The sequence below is a fragment of the Lutjanus erythropterus genome, chromosome 12 (assembly GCF_056507025.1).
Source record: "Lutjanus erythropterus isolate fLutEry1 chromosome 12, fLutEry1.hap2, whole genome shotgun sequence".
Taxonomy (NCBI): Eukaryota; Metazoa; Chordata; class Actinopteri; order Lutjaniformes; family Lutjanidae; genus Lutjanus; species Lutjanus erythropterus.
In genome coordinates, this window is record NC_139328.1 from 9,896,151 (window position 1) to 9,912,981 (window position 16,831).

A 16,831-nucleotide genomic window follows, 5' to 3' on the forward strand; every position below is an offset into this window, starting at 1 on the left:
CTCCCCTACATTTATCATCATCCTTCCATCTGTAGTAGTAGCCTACTTGATAACTAGCTAACGGTAGTGTTCACTAAAAGTAGGTAGTGTTAACTTGTGTAATACATATGGCTGCTCTTTTAGACAATGGAGGCTGCATATGGAGAAGATATGGTGAGTCAGCTATCCAAGTGTCCAGAGATAGTCGTAAATTTCCCAAAAAAAAAAAAAAAAAGGAACATCCTTAGATTTCTCAACAGATGTTGCCAACACCTCTAACTTCTCTGTCTTGAAGGTAAGTGCCTGTAGTTGATTTTGCTCCATTTTCTGTATGTTTCAGTATATGTTTGCTGAAAAACTAATGGTTACAGCTTCCCAAAATCTTTAATAAACCCTCCAAAGTTTAGGATAACTGTCAAGCTGCCCTAATTTTCACTATTCCACTATCTTGCGGGCTTACTAACTGGCTAACACTGGTTTTCCCTAACAGAAGTTATGCTAACCTGTTGAATTGGCTGCTATTTTACTGCTTTTACACAATAGAAGCTGGTGGAGACTGTATCTGCTATGTGAGTTCTTTTTCTTTTATCTCCAAAGTGAGTGGTGTTGTAAATTTCCACACCTCTAACTCCTCTGTCTTGAGATAAAGTGCCTGTTGTTGTCTTTGCTCTATTTTTGTATGTTTCTGTGTGTGTGTGTGTGTGTGTGTGTGTGTGTGTGTGTGTGTGTGTGTGTGTGTGTGTGTGTGTGTGTGTTTCAAACCAACTGTTACAAATCACAAAAGTTATTTTTTTTAAAAAGTTGTTCAACTCTGCAGCATGAAAAAAGTAGTGTTGGTTGTTGGATTGAGTATTTAGGATTTCTTAACCTGAGATAAAATAGGATGAAGTCATATAGGATTGGATTCCTAAAGTCAGGATTTGCTTCTGTAATACCAACTTGGTGAAAATCCCATCTTAGACTCTGCCGATCTTAACTTCAGACTTAAGATAGGAATTTTCTGTAATACGGTCCCTGAATCCCCAGTATGGAAACATGGTCCTTGTTTGGAAGAGATTATGGAGAACAATGTTTACACCTCTGGGGAGAGGAGGGAAAACTGGAGACAAAGAAGATATTCACAAGTCCTGAAACACCTGGGATATCAGCCTCACACACACACACACACACACACACACACACACACACACACACACACACACACACACATATGCAGACACACATACGCTAACAGAAGGCTCGAGAACTTGCAGTCCAGTTCCTTTAGTGCACTTCCTCCTGCCCTGGTTTATTCTGCAGATTTGAGCAGTAGTGTTTTTTAATAATAACCTATGTGTGGAAGAAAGGGCCACTGCTGAACAGAGCAGAACAGAAGTGATTGCTTATCAAAGGGAAGTGTGTAGTTGAGAGGCTATGTGTACTGTTGCGCCTGTGTGTCCTATCTTTATTAAATCTGTATTGTGTGTGCCCGGCGTCGGAGCAGCGAGGTGCTGGACACATTTCAGGCATTCAATAGTTAGACGACACCTTACTGATTTTATCATCTATTTCAATCTTTTTATATACAGGCCCAATCTCTCATCTCCTCAATTCCTATTTCCTCTTTTTTTATATTTGAGAGATAGGAGCCTGAAGGCTGTCTCCGTCACTGAATATCCATCTATTTTGGCAATTATGCTTATGCCGAGACCTGGATCAGAACTCGGGGAAGCACTCAAAAATGTGGCCCAAGGCTCACAAGGGACAGTCTTGTGAGCAAAATGTAGTCGCTGCAAATACCTTCGAACAATAGAGGACATGACAAAGTATTTTCTAGTCATGATTCCCTGGAATCAGCTGATCGCACTGCGTGTAAAATGAAAACAAAAAATTAAACGATTAAACAATTGACAGAATCAGAATTAATCAACAACTACTGTATTGTGACAATCAATTAATCATCAGTCATTTGTCAAATAAAAATGCCAAATATTAGTTGACTCAAATAAGAGTATTTGCTGATTTTCTATGATTGTAAATTAAATGTCCCGGGGCTGGTGGTCAAACAAAACAAGTATTTTAAATTGTCACCTTGGGCTCTGAGAAAATTCTGATTGCTGCTTTTTTTCGTGGACATGTTTTACTTTGTTCTTGACAATTTAAAGACTGGACTATTAATTGAAAACAGGGCTGCTATGATTATTTTCATTAACCCTGCCCGCTGCAGTTTTATTATCCCTAAGGTGATGCCTTAAATTACTGGCCTTGTTTCTCTAACAGTCTAAAAGTGAAAAACACTCTACTGCTGGTCACAAGTGACAAAGACCAGCAGTAGATCTTCATTCAATCTGCATCATTATTCACTGATTTGTTATTTATTCATTATTAGTATCATTGTTTTCTATTGCAATTGCTATATTTGTTTTTCTATTCACTTTAATCACATCTTTAACCACGTTTTTGTTCATTCATTTAGTTACCGTGTGCAAACCCTTTGTTTTTTTTTAAATGAGTAGCTGGAGCAGATGATAGTTTTATGTTTGAGGTTCATTCCTGAATTATCTTGAAGAACATAATCCGACATTGTGACAATATTCAGTGCCGCTTGGTTGAAAATCAATTAAAAAAAAGATTTTTGAAAAGAAAGAGAATTTGGAACACGGGGATATGTGGCATTTTTGCTTGAAAAATGAATGAAATTAAAGATTTTTTTCCATGACAGTCATATTTATGGTCTTACCATTGATACTAAGTAAGGCCACGTTCTATTTAGTGTAACCGAGTCTTTCCAGTGAGCTGACATGCACAATAGAAACACCATTAGGATCATTGGTATCACCTGTTTTCATGTCAAAATGGCTTCTGAGAAAAGATTCAGTTTGTGCAACAAGATAGACAATATTTATGTTTTTCACCTTCAAAGAAAATGTATGTAAATATGTAAATATTACAGAATACCTCATATTTTTATGAACATGGCAGCTTAAATCTGCTGAAAACTCAAAGAACCTCAATAATCAGAATCAGTCAATGTGTTGTGTCCCTGTGGACGTCCTTGCTGAATTTGTCTCCACAGTGCCATAGCCATGGGATTTCCTCTCCGGGACGTGTCTTACCCACAGAATGAAAGTCTCCCAACAAATACTATGGTCCGCAGCTGCAAACAGTATGTATGTGTGTTGGTGTAGGGCGTGTCACCCTGTAAAATTCATACTGCGAAGCCCTCACTTAATATGGTAGTGGGCGTCCTGGTTTGGGTCTGTACCATCTGTCAAGCAGCGGGAGAGCGCAAGGAGAGGTAGCTGGAGCAGAAGCAAAGCCACGCTGAGAGCTAAAGCCAGTTCCTTGTCACTTCAAATACTCACCTAGTCTGCAGAAAGCACTGCTGGAGGGGACATGAGCCACAACAGCTTGGGGTGGCACACGCACACATTTACATAACTGACGAAAGTTAAAAACACACACACACACACACACACACACACACACACACACACACACACACACACACACAGTCCGCACACAATGACAGCCAATGGAAAGGAAGCGGTTTAATAACATTCTGACTACAGCTTTAGAAGTCATCGCACATCTGTGGTGCACACACACACACACACACACACACACACACACACACACACAGATACGCATTCTCTCATTCGCTTATGGTCGCATTTGGTACATGCACAAACATCAAACCTCACACACACACACACACACACACACACACACACACACACACACACACACACACACACACACACACAATGAGAGACAGTGAAGGGGCTTGCTGTGACAAGGGAATAATTCTCCTTTTGACACAGCCAATTCCTCTGAAGACAAAAGAGGAGTCATACACCAACACACTGCAGCCTCAGAGGAACAACACACACATGCCCCCCATGCCACACACACACACACGCACACATCTACACACACTTAACACACACATGCCTGTTGTAATGATGCTTCAACCCCCTGTGGTGACAAAAAAAAAGACTGGCCTATGCTGTCATCTGTGTGTGCGCGCTCGCGCGCGCGCGTGTGTGTATCTGCTTGCCAAAGGAGTGCTGTACGTGTGAAGTCCTCTCACATTAGACAAGTGACAGGGAACAAAAGACACAAGGAGTGCAAGAAGAGAGAAAACAGAGGTGTGGCACCAGCTAAAGTGAATCTGCTCAGAGAGGAGGCTGATGAGACAAGTCATAGTATTGTATTCTATTCTGAAAATGCAATTTATTTTACGCTGTTAAAATGTTGTAATTTTCCCAGTATTAGTCACAGAAAAAGGAAAGGAAAATTGTCAGCTTTTACATCTTTGTGTTCAAAAATGAGTCAGTCAATTTTCTTGAATCAGGAAGGAAAATTACAAAGATTTTGTCAGATTTTAAAGTTCCCATGAAGTAAATATCAGTGAAATGTTTTAATCACATGCAAATTGCACTATATGCCTATAAGTCTGCAACTGACAAAAAAGTCAGTTTGCAGATACATTTGGGTATGTTTAATAAAATTTAAAAGTTTGTGTTTTCTGTAAAAATGGTTGATGGCTCTTTCTACACTTGGGGGCGTACACTAAAAGGGAAAACACATCCGTTACCCAGAGCTGACTGCAGTGTTTCTGGAGAACAGGCCTCATTGAGCAAAAGCACAGCTTGAAACTGGATCATATTTTATGGAGAAAATATGCTCTGGTTTCCCCTCTGATGTCCTCCGGCTCAGCTTCAACTCTCGGTTATTTAATTGCAGAGTTTCCCGATGGACAATTGGCTTTAGCTTGCTTGATGCTAAAGCAGCTATCTGTGGCTGTTAGGCGCCATTAAGTGGGCTCACAAGCTTCACAATGAACACGATCGGTCACTGACGCAAACACAGCCTCAGAGACTGACAGGGAATACAGCACTGGGGTTGTTTACTGAGTTTCTGTGATGGAAAAACAGCTTTACTTCCTGGTAAAGTAAGTTAGCTAACCTCTAACTGCCATTAGCTCAGTTAATTCAGCCCTGGGATGCCGGGAGCCAAACCTGGCAAGAAAAGCATGTCGGTAATGTAGCCCACTCCCTGTCATCAAACTGGCCACTGTTGGTCTTGGAGGCTGCCCTGGTCTCAGTCTTGCCATGTTCACTGGGAGCTCTTCGTCCATTACATCCATGGACCACTTTAGCAGAACACACAGCGCTATTGGCTAATGCAAATGCCAATCAATGTCTGTGAAAAGTCCCTGCCTAAGGAAGCCAGCAACCACTAAACACTCTGATAGCTGTTTCATGGGAACTTTGTGTCAGTTTAAGGTGATTACTTCATGGTCTGCACCGCTTACTCGAAAAACAGGTAAGGGTTCAGTCTGTGGAAAGGTTCCCACACTAACCAGAGTTCAGAGCAACTAAACATGTTTGGACAAACCATCCTGCAGCTTTCCATGTTTCTAACAGGCCTGAGAACAAAAGCAATTACATAAGGAAATGCTGCGCAGAGGAGCGTGTTTAGAAAAGGAGCTTTAACACAATTTTCTCTCTTCTTCTCTTTTCTTTGTGTTGTTTTTCCTACATATAGCCTGTCTACAGGGCGGAGCAGCATATAGCAAAACCAAGCAGATCAGGGCAGCCAGAGTTAAAGTCAGCAGTCCATCGGCCCTCTCTCTCTCCCCCCCACCCCTCTCTCTCTCTCTCTTGCCCTCTCTCTCTCTCTCTGGTGAACATCAAACACACTGTGGTCTGTTTCATGCTCCCTGCAGCCCATTATGGCTTAATGCTTCAAGAGGCTTCTTACTGACTTCAGCATTTTAACAACTCCAGCATATTCAGTTGGCAGGCAAACACACATAAACACATAGAGGCACATGCACACTCACTAACACACACACACACAGACGCACATGGACAGGCACAGACAGGAGCCCAGATGCAGGGATTCACACACTCTAAACTGCAGCAGAGTTACGAGCCTGCACACTGTGATACAGAAACAACTGTTGCTTTTGCTTTAATCTGTCTGTAGAGGAAGACCAACAGATGCATGCATGGAGCTTTAGGCTGACATTAACCTTCAAATAAGCCTCAGCCCCTCTTATCTCCAAGTCAGTTAATGAGTTCCATTCACAAGACAGCAATATGTAATTCAGTGTGATCAATTAGTTATCCACTATACAGTATAAAGAATAAGAGCACCACATTCAGCGGGGATATTAATGGGATGGAGATAAGGCTACTGTCCAGAATGACAACACTATAAGCTTATCTCTGCGCACACACATTATTTACTATTTATGGTTTAAGTTTAATTTGTCTCTTTGTCTGTCTAGAGCAAATTTCTGACATGGAACACGGAGCATTGCTGGAGTTTTAACGTCGTGGTCTCACCAGCCTGGTTTAGTCTGGCTGAACAGGACACTGGAGCATTTACCCCCTTGATGCAGTTTTGTTTTGGTTGCTGTGAATGCCAGACTTGAACTCAATGGGTTGGTCTCGGACTGCTGTAAAGTGAACTCTTGAGCAGTTCATTTCCGTTGTGAACATAATTCGAACAGACCACATGAGTGTACTATTGCATGTGCTGTTTCATGGTTAAAAAACATTTTCTCTTACTCTTTTGCTGACTGGTGAACTAGTAGTGCATTTGCGACTAAAATGTGGACTGGCGGCGGACAAACCTGGATTTACTGGAAGTGAGCAACGCCCAAGTCATTAAATTGTTTAATACCCACTGTCATAAGCACGGCCCTCTAAAGTCTGCTGATATGCCAACACCAAAATGAACAGAACCTGATGGTGTTCCAGGTAGACGTTGACTTGTTGTCTTTTTATCCATCGACTGTCTGACCAATAACCATGCAACACATCCACTACGTGACTTGTGTTTTTAATTTCTAGATCGTTTGAGTTTTGCCACCAGACCATCACTGAACTGGTCCAATACATTCTTGTAGGTGTGAACTTGTCCTTCATGATGTCTTTGTACAAAGTCAGTCGCACGAAGGTGTGTGATTTGTAGATGTTTTCATGGCTTTAGAGTTTTGCTGGATATGCATTCAATCATCCATCCAACTGGCATGAATGATTTCATTATTACTTTTTACTGATGTTTTTGCGGAACAAGCATTTGATTTTCTTTTTGTTCCCATTTAACCTTGTGCTTGTGTAGGCTGTACTGTACATTCATTTTAATGCCATTCATTTCAGACTCATGCTATGTTGGAAGTGGCACGGAAATATTATGATGTCCAGCCCAGCAAGATTGCCGTCACAGCTTTCGCATAAAAATGACCTGGGCAGGGATGTCCTGGTGCCCCAAGGATTTCAGCTGCTGACCATGTAATTGCAATGCCCCACATCCCTGGACTTGTTTTTATTATGTCCTTCTCTGTCTCTCTCCTCTTGTTTCCTGTCTGTCTCCACAGCACCCTATCTAATAATGGCAAAAAATCTCCCCAAAGTACTTTACATAAATAAGGATGGAACATGGAACAAAAAGTGAAAGTGCCATTTATGTAACAAGGTGTCTATCAGAAAGTAGCTTATGTTGAGAGGCTGAATATAAAAGGAAGGTTACATAAAACAACATACATCTAATTTAATAACACTTCCATCAATAAACATAACATTTCCACTACTCCCTACTGTGTTTGCAAGGTGTCCATCATGCGTTTTGTTGTCCCTGAGCTGGAACACAGATTAAGTCTCCATGCACACTGCTCTGGAATGTGGGTTCATTATGGGACCGCACAGGCAAAGAAACTAACAATTTAGCTCAGCAACACTCTTAACAGCGCAGTGCTAAAAGGTTGCTAAATAATTAATAACACTGTGAACATATTCCGTATAATCCTCACTGGCATGAGAGTACATTGCTGAGGTCAAGCAGCCTCACAGGGGGACAGCCAGAGGAAGTGGAGGGTCTTAAGCTAACAGCAACTGGTGGTAGATACACAGATATAAGTGTGCCCAGAGAGATTAAAAGCTTAGATACATACAACAGTGTACAAGGTCTGCAATTAACTCTTGACCATGAACACTGAAGTGGGTGGGCTGTTTGCAGATCAGGGATGTGCTAAAAATTAGGTGCTTGTTTACCAATTAATCCTTCCTAAATCCTGCCCCTTTTTTTGCCCTGTGCTCCACAGGTCTGGGAATCATTTTAAAGATTATGATACCAGTACTAATACCAGTGCCAAGTACCAATACCAGCCTTAGAGTGATACAGATACCAACAGAGCACTTCATTCAATACCTTTTTTTGGTGGTTCTTCTTTCTGAAGAATACTTAAGGTGATTGGCTGCAATTAAAACTATATAAATAGTGGTTCTTTCTTGATCTGGGTACCAAAAGGATTGAATGCAGGTATTGTTTCACTGGGGAAGTTTCGATACTATTTGATACTGGGTTATTTCAAATACTTTAAAGGTATAGCTCAAAAAAATATATGCTCAAAAACAGTTGTACAAGCTTGGCATCTTGTTCAACTTTCTAAGTTTCCTGTTTCCTGTACTTAGATATGATATGTATAGGTTTGTCTGTGATGATTATAAAAAACAAATTTTGAAGATTGTGAGAAGATTGATGTAGATCCGCTTGCTAGATAACCAGTGTTTTGTTAACATTTGCTATAAGATATAACTTACTAGCTAAGGTTTGATGTAGATTAGGTAGTTAGCTAAGGTTTTGTTAATATTAGCAATCTTAAAATGAGATTATAATGTATATATGTCGGTTTTACAGGTTCCAACATCTTAAAAATTGGTTGGTTTTCTTTTCAAACTGGACAAGCATAACATTTAGCATATCTAAGTACAGGAAACAAGAGGAATAACTTGGCACAGAGCAAAAGGAGCCGGCACTTAGGAAGGGCCAATTACAATGAAATAAAAAGTCAAATTTCCCTAAAGTAAAAGTAGGCTATTAATTTAAATCAGTGCAGTAATTTCCCATAAGTCTATAATATATTTTAATATGAACCCCTTCCAATTTTCGCCTTGTTGTTGTTTGGTTCTGCAGCCTCTCCCTTGCTGGCAAGCTATGTTTAATGCTGGCAGTGGATAAATATCTCCATTTCACCTTTGGCTGGAGAGTGGTGTAGGGGGCAGCAAACACTAGCAGCCATTACCTTATCATTACCTTCAGTTTAAGAGGTGAGGGAGTCGCCCAGCTAGGTTTCCTATTCAGTGTGTGAAAACTACTGCTCTATTTTAGCTGTAATGCTATAACCATTACACATTTCAAGAGTTACACGTGAATCCGCAGTCAAGCTGCTGAGTTCAAAACATTCCCATACTTTTCACTGTGGGCTACCATACTGATCAGCCCATATTTCCAGCCACAAGTCAGACTTTAGTCAACAACTGCTCCTAGAAGGCCTGGTGAGCAGCAATCCCACTGTATCATTAGCCAAACACTGGTTAAAGATGACACTTCAGAGCCCTGAGCGACTCACAGTCAGCCTGTAGCAACCAGCAATCAACAACAACACAAATACAACATGGGAAAGCCAGTGCCATGGCAAAACGTTACTAGCCTTCCTGCAGATGTCTCATCCAGCTTGTCTCTTTGTATAGGCTTACATGACATTGAGCATCTAACACTCATTCGCTGCCAGCTGCTTACAAAGAGCGTCTGGCGCCTCTCTCTTTAAGAGCCGATGAGAGAAACAGAGAGATGAAGAGTGTCATCCCCTGAAAGACAAAAAGATAAGTCATCAAGACTGTAATGATGGGGTGGGACAGGGAGGGGGCAGTGCAGGGAGGAGACAGATGAGCCTCATAAGAATCAATCATTCATTTTTGGTAAACACCGACAAAAAAAAGCTGTTTCCGAAACTGATTACACTCAACGGAATTGAAACTAGCATCATCATGCTCATTTTAAGAGCATCAATCAGTCCACTTGATTGCTCGCGAGCCATTGCTTTTCATTTCTGCTCAACTGATACTGTTGCCATGGTCCAGTAAACAGTGCTTCAGCACAATGATAACAAACAGCTCGTCCTTAACTCAATAGCTCACTTCCACGTGGCTTTTTCTCCAGGGCAAATTACTTAAGAACAGGGGACTATCCAAGTGGTTACATGAGGCGTATCGATGTGAAAAGCAATATCTAGGAATCTTCTTTCACTGCTGACTGAGCATAATCAAACAGGGGCTGCGATGTGGGATGGGGGTGTTCAGCTTTTTTACCTCAGACTCAGAAAAGTATGAAATTCAAATGTAAAGAACAGAGGCATAAAAGTAAAAAGCGCATAAAAAAAAATAAAACTCTCCGCCTTTCCAGCATCTTACAGCTGTGGTAAATTACATCTTTACATACTCAAAATGATTGTTTCACGTCTTGGTCACATTATAGTGCAATAAACAACCAAATTATGTGTTGTGATAGAATTCTACAGAGGGGTGACAAATTCAAGGAAAACACAAGTTTTATCTTTCAAAATGTGTCCCCTGGCTATATGTACACTTGGTATTAGAGCTCCACTCTTAATCAAAGTATTATCAAAATCACAGTATGGCCAAGTATAATATCCAAATCACAGAAGCTGCAATGTCTTGACAATGGAAAAAAAAAAATGTGACAAAGCAGCATTATAATTAAGTACAGTAAAACTGCAGAGATTTCCTGCCCTACAAATCTTGTGAATCATATCACAAACCAAATATGTCCAAATAATAAATAAAATATGTAGATTTTTAACCATATCACAGGGATTGCCCACTTGCACCGAGCAAATAAAGTGACATGTCAAGTTAAGTAACTCACTTGCCCAACTGTGAAAGTAATAAGACAGAATGAAACTATTAAACCTTTTTGATTAACAATCTATCCTGTAGTAAGTTTTCATGCAAAAGTGGCATAAATAGCTGTTTTTAGTCTCCCAAGTGTGTGAATCTCTGCATCTGGGCTCACTTTTCTCCATTTACTGTCATATTAAACTTAACATATTTGGTTGTGGACAGACAAAATAAGACATTTAAAGACATTACCTGGGACAGGGATGGATATTTTTCAATGTTTTCTAACATTTCATAGAAATTGTAGCCCTAGATTAAACGAGAAAAATAACTTTAGTCTTTCATGCTATTTGATAACCACTAATAAATAAGCCAATTTGTACAGGGGCAAGTAAAAACTGACTTCAGGCAAGTAGATTTGCCCACTTGCCCAATTGCGCAAATGAACAAAATTGAACCCTGCTTTGCATCCTATACGATCTGGCTGAGCTTATCTTATTTCTTTTTCTAAAGTGCAAACTGTTCTGTCAGACAACAGTTTATTATAAAAGTTGTGCACAAGCACTTTCAAGCACTTAACCCAAAATCCAAGCGTTTTTCAAACCTTGAAAACACTACATTAAAAATCAACTGAGTTTCTGAGGCTTTCCAGCACCCCTACAAACTCCATCTTGGAATGCAATAAAGAATGAAATCACATTCGCTTACAGCACACTTGTTTTCAATGCATACTACTCGAGGAATTTACTATATTTGCATACTAAGTACATTTGCTAAGGAATTTTATCTCATATATTGTGTGACAGCCTTGAGGAGGATTCAAAAGCGCTGTGACTGGACATCATTTTTCGAGTTGGGATACATTTGTCTGTCTCTTTCTGTCCTCCCTGACTGGATCGGGGTGATGTACACAGCATGTGACCTTGAGTGAGCCCCGGCCAATACATTAGGTTGATCAGGCCCTGGTGTCACAGCGGGAAATATCCTTCTGCAAATGTCAGGGATCATCCACAACATTCGGGTGGCTCATAATTTGGAGGCATAAATTAAGCTTTCATATTTTACTAAGGTGTTTAATATGCCAGACTGGAGCGGATGAGCGGTTATTTATGCTCGAGAGCCAAGAGACAGGGACACAGCGGAGAAATATTGTCAAAGCCAAATCTCCCCTTGCCTCTATCTCTCTTTTTCTCTCTCTCAGCTCTCTATCTATCTCTCCGGTGTCTGCCTCACTCCCTTATTTTCCCTCTTACTGAGAATGCATTGACCCCAGACTTAAGTAAGCTCCACATCATTGATTGAAACAAGAGGAATAGGTGGTGTCAGTACAAGACAGATTTGCTCTTTAACGCATTATGGATTACAGACATTTGGAAGAAAAGGGGATTTCTAAGGGACTGGGGCTGGCGTTAATTCTGTCAAATGATTTATTCAGTATGGTCAATCAATTAAATTAGAAGTGTCCAGTTACTACTTCGCCCTCACTACCTTGTGATGTATGGCGTGATGACATGAGCTAACAGTTTCATCACATTACCGCCACACCCTCAAATCTTATAATCTCTCCCATCCTATCAGTGCAATCACAAGGAAAGATCTACTTTAGATCTTTGCATCGGCTATCATGTTCCTCATAGACATAATCTTAAAGGGATAGTTTGGATTTTTTGAACCGGGGTTGTATGAGATCGTTATCAGTAGTCACTCTACAGCAGATGGTGGTCGGCACAGCCCCAGTTGTACTCCAAAGCAGGTGTCAGTGTAGGAAGCTAGGCAATGTACAGCAGAAAAACATCCATCCATCCATTTTCTGTAACTGCTTATTCCCAAAGGGTCGTGGAGGGCTGGAGCCTATCCCAGCTGACATTGGGCGAGAGGCGGGGTTCACCCTGGACAAGTCGCTAGTTCAGCGCAGGGCTGACACATAGAGACAGACAACCACTCACACTCACATTCACACCTACGGGCAATTTAGAGTCACCAGTTAACCTAGCATGCATGTCTTTGGACTGTGGGAGAAAGCCGGAGAACCCAGAGAGAACCCACGCAGACACAGGGAGAACATGCAAACTTCACACAGAAAGGCCCTGGATTCAAACCCAGGACCTTCTTGTTGTGAGGCAGCAGTGCTAACCACTGCACCACCCTTGCAGAAAAACATATTTTAAACAAAAAAAAGCCCACCTAAAAGTCAAAAACAGTTTTTCTGACAGAAAACTGCCATTATGTAAGCCAAATATCAGCCTGTCCAAACCAACCAAACTCTATTGATGAAATCAGTGATTTTACCTTGCAGAACATGGGAGCTGTTGGTCTACCACCGTCTCCATCTGTTAGTTTGTTTGTGTGATTGTGTGAGTTTGGTGAATCCGAATCATCCCTTTGAAACACCAAAGTCACACAATAACACAAAGAAACTAAGTGGTAGACCAGCAACTCCCGCATTCTGTGAAATAAAATTACTGATTTTGCCTATGAAGTTTGGTTGGTTTGGTGAGAGCGATATATGGCTTAAATAATAGAGATTTCCCATCAGAAAAAGCTGTCTGACAGCAAAAAAAAAGCAGTTAAAATATTCAGCACACATTTAAACGGATGATTGATTGATTGATATTTTTAAGTGCCCCTCTGTGCTTCTCCAAACTGGGGGCATATCAAAAGCCATCTACTGTAGGTAATACACTGACTATTGCTAAGTACCTCACACAACCCCACTTCAAATAACCCTAGCTATCCCTTTAATGTTCCATTTTAGGAGCTCCACCTGAGGGAAATCACCTAAAATCTGTAGGGTGAAAGGCAAAACCCACGGCACATTATACGCGCACTATTTCTGTCAACACACAATGCTCTCTCTGCACCCAGGCTGCGCTGTGTGAGAGCCCATATGCTATCAGAAAATAGAGCAGCTTCTACTTTAGGATCATCCTGAGTGTGTGACCTTTAGGTGAATACTGCAGAAAGTCACCCTTGTATGTCTCAGTGCCGTTCAGCATGTACTAATGGACAAACATTGCTGCCTTCACAGGGGAGAGGAGTTTATCTGCTGTCACAGTAGTGGAGTGCTCTGTGGAGAATGAATTGGATAACATAGAGGAGGTGAATGACGCAGAGTCTAGAGGGGCTTTTTGAGGAAAGGGTTATCAGATTGTAGCTGTGTTACAGTAAGATTCAGATGGTAAAAGGCTGTAGTTTATTTCAAATATTAGGGTTCTACCTTCTGCTCTTTGCAGGTCTCCATAATGACTAACTTTACAGCTTTGGGAGAATGAAATAAAAAAGTATGTGAGTTCAAATTTGAGTTATATTTCCCATGAATCTGTGCACAGGAAAGTGGTTGTATAAGCATGCACAGTCACAGTCTCTTTTCTTGTCTATGCATGTACGGTACTGTAACTGTAGAACCTGAAATTGCAGTAAACTGTGTGTGTGTGTTCAGTGTGTGTGTGTGTGTGTGTGTGTGTGTGTGTGTGTGTGTGTGTATGTGAAAGCGTTGCAGTGAATTCCAGGGGAGGCACACGTGTAATCATCTGAACTGCACAGGGGCTTGTGACTGTCTGACATCAGACCATGAATGACACAGTGAGCAACATCATATTTGCGTGGTTACAGCACATGGTCAAGTGACTTGGCTGGCGATTTATAAGCAAGAATTCACCCCGCAGACAAAGAGCAGGCAGCTTAAAGAAGATGAAACATTAGGGAGTGTCTTCAGGAGTAGCTGCTTAGTTAAGAGTGATAGGGAAACTGAGGAGCTCACCCTGCATCCACTGTTTCCAAAAGATGTTAAGTGTGAGAAAATCTGAGAATCTTTCTTCTGTTTTTCATCAGATTGTGACATGTCTGTTTTTAAAGCAGTGTTTCATCTTGAGAAATAGCAAATAACTCCTCTGCTTTACCATGCGACATGAAATGAGTGTGAGAATAAAGGTACAAAGATAGAAACTGTTGTTTGCTCGCTTCCACAACTAAATGCACTACAGAAATACTTCTCTTTCAAGCTTGTGGTTAACAAGACAGTTACACTGTCCTGCAGTGATGTGAACAAACTGCACTGTGCAGTAAGGCTGCAATTACTGATTATTTTCATTGATGAGTAATCTGTCCATTATTTTCTTGATTAATGTATTAGTTGTTTGGTTAATAAAATAAAAGAAAATAGCAAAAAATGTCAACTAGTGCTTCCCAAAGCCTAAGATGACATCCTCAAATGATTTGTTTTTTCCACAATTAGAAAAAAAATCAGTTTACTGTCATAGAGGAGTGACAAAGAACAAAAAACATTCACATTTAAGAAGCTGAAATTGGAAAATTTCAACTTTAGGGTGATTAGTTTAACAGTTGACAACTAAGTGATTAATCTTTGCAGTTCTGTTTTGCACATAAGATTCGCTGTGAGGCTCATTCATTTTTGCACACCAACTCTTACTGTACTGTAGATCCAATAAATGGAGCTACTGCAGGTGCGACTTTGGCCCCAAAATAGACTAACATTCCTTGGGGGGACTTGCAGAGGGATTATGGCTCTCAGTGGCAATGAGTTTATAGCAACTGTATGCTGCTCCACAGTGAGTTATAGATATTATAATTATAGTTTAAGCAATGAATGCAGTATTTGGACAGCTATGACTCTGAAAGTGTGTTTGGGATCAGGGGTAAAGATCAGAGAGAGTGCGCACAAGCAGACTTTGTTCAGGTTGTATTTTTTAAAAGATCCTTACCTGATATTTCAGCCTGGGGGACTCCATCCATGGGGAGCCCCTTCCCGCTATAAAACAGCCGGAAATCCGAACAACTCCGGGCTTTGCTGGTCCCTTTGTCCCCATAGGCTGGTGCCGCCGTTAGAGAGCACACTGCCACTAGAGCCACTATGATGAAGGAATCCATCCCAGCCGACTGCTGCTCTAAGACAAGTGCAAATCCGACTGTGTCTGAGTCCTAAACGGAGCAGGAGACTCCCAGTGAGTGTCACACACAGAGCTACTGAGTGCTGCTGTGCGTAAAATATCCTCCACCTTCCTTTATCTCCTCCTGCCCTCTTTCAGCGCGTCTGCTAAGTCTCCGCGACACAGGAGCGACTCTTCACAGCGCAGAGGTCCCGTCTGTTACCTCTCCAAACGTGTGGACAGGGGCAGGAGCAGGACAGGAGCTTTAGTAATATTTTCCCCCAGATAAATGTCTTCTCACGCCGTGCGCAGGATGAGCGCAGATCTCCTGTCTCATGTATCCACTGTTGGGTTTTTTTGGTTCACCTAGAGAGAAAGAAGCAGGGGATGAAAGAATTAGGTTGCGCATTTACCAGCTGAAATGATTGAAGTCGTGTCAGAAAATAGCGCTGACGCTGTGCAGCCAGGTTCTGTCGCCGCACGCCTACCGGCTCTGACGGCCCCGCGGGGATCTGAAAGAGGTGCGCACAGGCAGGCAGGCAGGCAGGCAGGCAGGCAGCCACCGCAGCTCGTTTCCAGCTCAAGCTTTTCTGAACGATGCGATGCCAGCGCTGCCACTCTGTGGACTGAGGAGGAGGAGGAGGCGGGGGAGCAAAGAGTGAGACTTAGAGAAGGAGGACGAGAGAAAGAGTATACGAGGTTTCGCGTTCCTCTTTTCAATTCCGTTCCGTTCTGTATCATTTAAATATTATTTTCAGTCGTGTTTCTGAATAACACTACTGTTTGATCCGTGGTTTTAGTTCTGAAAACATCTGTCATTTTCATTTTGTGTCAGTCTTCAGAGTATATATAGGGTGTTTAGTGTGTCTGGTTTTCAGTGGAAAGAATGCGTCCTGTACGCGTCCTGACAGCTTGGACCGCAGCAGCCAGGTGTCACAGGTGAACTGTGGGCGTGCCCTCGACCCCTTTCCACCCACCCTCCACCGGTGCGGGTCAGCGCTGAGTGCCTGTCTCCTACACCCTCTGCACACATGCGCCGTATCACTCCTCGAGGTGCAATTATAAAGGACGGGTCCCTACCTGCCCAGCGCCGTTGCCAGTTTACCTGGCTGTCACCTGCTGAATGCCTTCATTATCTGAGTTTCTGTACGTGTGTTGTGTGTTTCTTGCTCATAACACGAGCATGAAATGTTCCTTCAGGCTTGACCGAGCATAGAAAACAAACACGAACCATGCCTTCCTTCAGTATGACATAAGCTGAGAATACAACAG

At 41.7% G+C, this 16,831-nt stretch overlaps 1 protein-coding gene across 1 annotated transcript in view; it reads right to left on the reverse strand.

Annotated features, from left to right (window-relative positions):
- The window catches only part of gpc1b (glypican 1b), an 89,355-nt gene extending 73,241 nt beyond the window's left edge, over positions 1 to 16,114 (reverse strand). Inside the window, exons 1-2 of the mRNA XM_084733230.1 lie at positions 16,048 to 16,114; positions 15,395 to 15,925 (exon numbers count right to left, since the gene is read on the reverse strand). Coding sequence (XP_084589356.1) covers positions 15,395 to 15,560 — 166 coding nt within the window. The 5' untranslated portion in view covers positions 15,561 to 15,925; positions 16,048 to 16,114. The remainder of the gene's footprint in view (positions 1 to 15,394; positions 15,926 to 16,047) is intronic.
- Positions 16,115 to 16,831: the final 717 nt, after the last annotated feature.